This window comes from Grammomys surdaster, unplaced genomic scaffold (genome assembly GCF_004785775.1).
Source record: "Grammomys surdaster isolate TR1022 unplaced genomic scaffold, NIH_TR_1.0 191, whole genome shotgun sequence".
Classification (NCBI taxonomy): Eukaryota; Metazoa; Chordata; class Mammalia; order Rodentia; family Muridae; genus Grammomys; species Grammomys surdaster.
In genome coordinates this window covers 8,379,452-8,381,240 of record NW_021604636.1, presented here as the reverse complement: position 1 = coordinate 8,381,240, position 1,789 = coordinate 8,379,452, and the positions used below count along the sequence as shown (strand labels likewise).

The 1,789-nt window shown below is 39.6% G+C and overlaps 1 protein-coding gene across 2 annotated transcripts in view; it reads left to right on the top strand.

Moving 5' to 3' along the window:
* The window catches only part of Upp2 (uridine phosphorylase 2), a 37,862-nt gene extending 36,421 nt beyond the window's left edge, over positions 1 to 1,441 (top strand). For both annotated transcript variants that reach the window (XM_028769216.1, XM_028769215.1), the window contains one exon: positions 198 to 1,441. In XM_028769216.1, the coding sequence (XP_028625049.1) occupies positions 198 to 340 (143 nt within the window). In that variant the 3' untranslated portion in view covers positions 341 to 1,441. The remainder of the gene's footprint in view (positions 1 to 197) is intronic.
* Positions 1,442 to 1,789: the final 348 nt, after the last annotated feature.

Genomic DNA, 1,789 nt, shown 5'->3' with positions numbered 1-1,789 from the left:
GGAAGGAAGGAAGGAAGGAAGGAAGGAAGGAAGGAAGGAAGGAAGGAGGGAGAAAATTAGAAAATCCAGCAGATTGCATCCACGTTGCGGGGAAACCATTTAAAATGTGCATGTTGAGAATGTTAGTGCTATAGACTAATATCCTATAGACTGGATCAGCACATTCACTTCACTAACCATATGACTTTCCTTACTAGCTGCTGTGGTCTGTGTGACACTTCTTGACAGACTCGAGAGTGACCAAATCAATTTGTCCCATGATGTCCTGGTGGAGTACCAGCAACGACCACAGCTCTTGATCTCAAATTTCATCAAAAAGCAACTTGGACTTTGTGACTAGATATCATAACTCTGAACCCCTCCCCTCTCCTGCGAGTCAGTACATAGAGCTGCAACAATGGAGCCGTGTGTTGATTATAAGATTTTTGTGTAATTCTCATCCTTGGGCTAAAATCATAAAAGATATTTTATGAAATCTTTTATCTTAAAGTTCAATTTATTGTAAGAGAATGTAATACCCGTGTGAAATTAAGTTCAAATTCCATTTTGGAATGAGTTAGCTAAAGCAGTCTAATAATTAATATTTTAAACTCATGAAATGTGACATTTGGAGTTTCACATGTAGCATTAATTAAGCTTACATCAAAATAGATGAGCCATTTGTAGATGGTTCCCAGTTGCTTGCTGAAGCAGATCCAGAAGTGTATGTTAGGATGGTGTCAGCACTTCTAGGTGTTGGACAAGTGACAAAAATTGATCATGCACATTCAAAATATTTACAAAAATGTGTCAGTGTAATATAGACCAGTGTGGAAGAATTATCCTTGGGGAAATATGGCAATCCCTTTTCTCCTGTCCCTGTGCAGTTTCAGTATACACAGAATTGAATTAGAGGCATATGAATGTATGTTCTGTGAGAATCACAGAACATCACAGCTTGAGATTACACTTTTTTTTTTCAAATGAAAACCATCGGTAATGCAAAGACATTTGTTTCCCATTCCCCACCCCGAAATCATAAGTGACTCAATTGCCTTCTCATAATCATTTTATTTCTATAAGGAATTATGTCATGAGAAAACTATATTCATTGCTTCAGTAAGAACTGAATAATCTGCAGAATTAGTTAACAACCAAATTTAAACTCAAAATCAAGACAGTGACAGAATCTGTCTGTCTAACTTCAAGGCAGGTCTCCTTCAGAGCCTGCACCTAACCCTTCCCTGGTTGACCTTGAGAGGCTGCAATGCAGCAGAGGCTCCAGGAGTTGACCCACCTTCGAGGTTCTTTTGAACATTTAGAAATTGGAGAGACTGGTTAGGGTAAGAGTGGAGGAGGTCTTGCACACTTGTATAGTATATAATGTTGTGTGTGTATATATATATGTATATTTATATGGTTATGGAATGAATAAAATGTATCTCTCACCATGCTGCTGAAATCTGGTTCATTTGTCCATTGTACGTGGTTGAATAGATGCTCAAGGCAGGATTCCATGCTGGAGACAGCAGGCTCCGGGCTGTCTGAACTGGCCTGTGCCTCTGACAAGGATGGATCTCTTCTTTCAAGCAGCAGTAATAAAGGATCCCCTAGAAGGTGCTTTGGTTTGTGAACTTTTTTGGCAGCAAGAATGCTTGGAGTGCAACTTTCCAGTCCTCCCAATAATTGACCATCAAACACAAACATCTGAACTCCAGTATCGAAGGGCAAGGCAGTGGAGCATCCACTTGCTTAGCAGTGATTTTTTCCCTCAGCTCCCTATTTTGTTAAGTGGAATCCACTTCAAAGC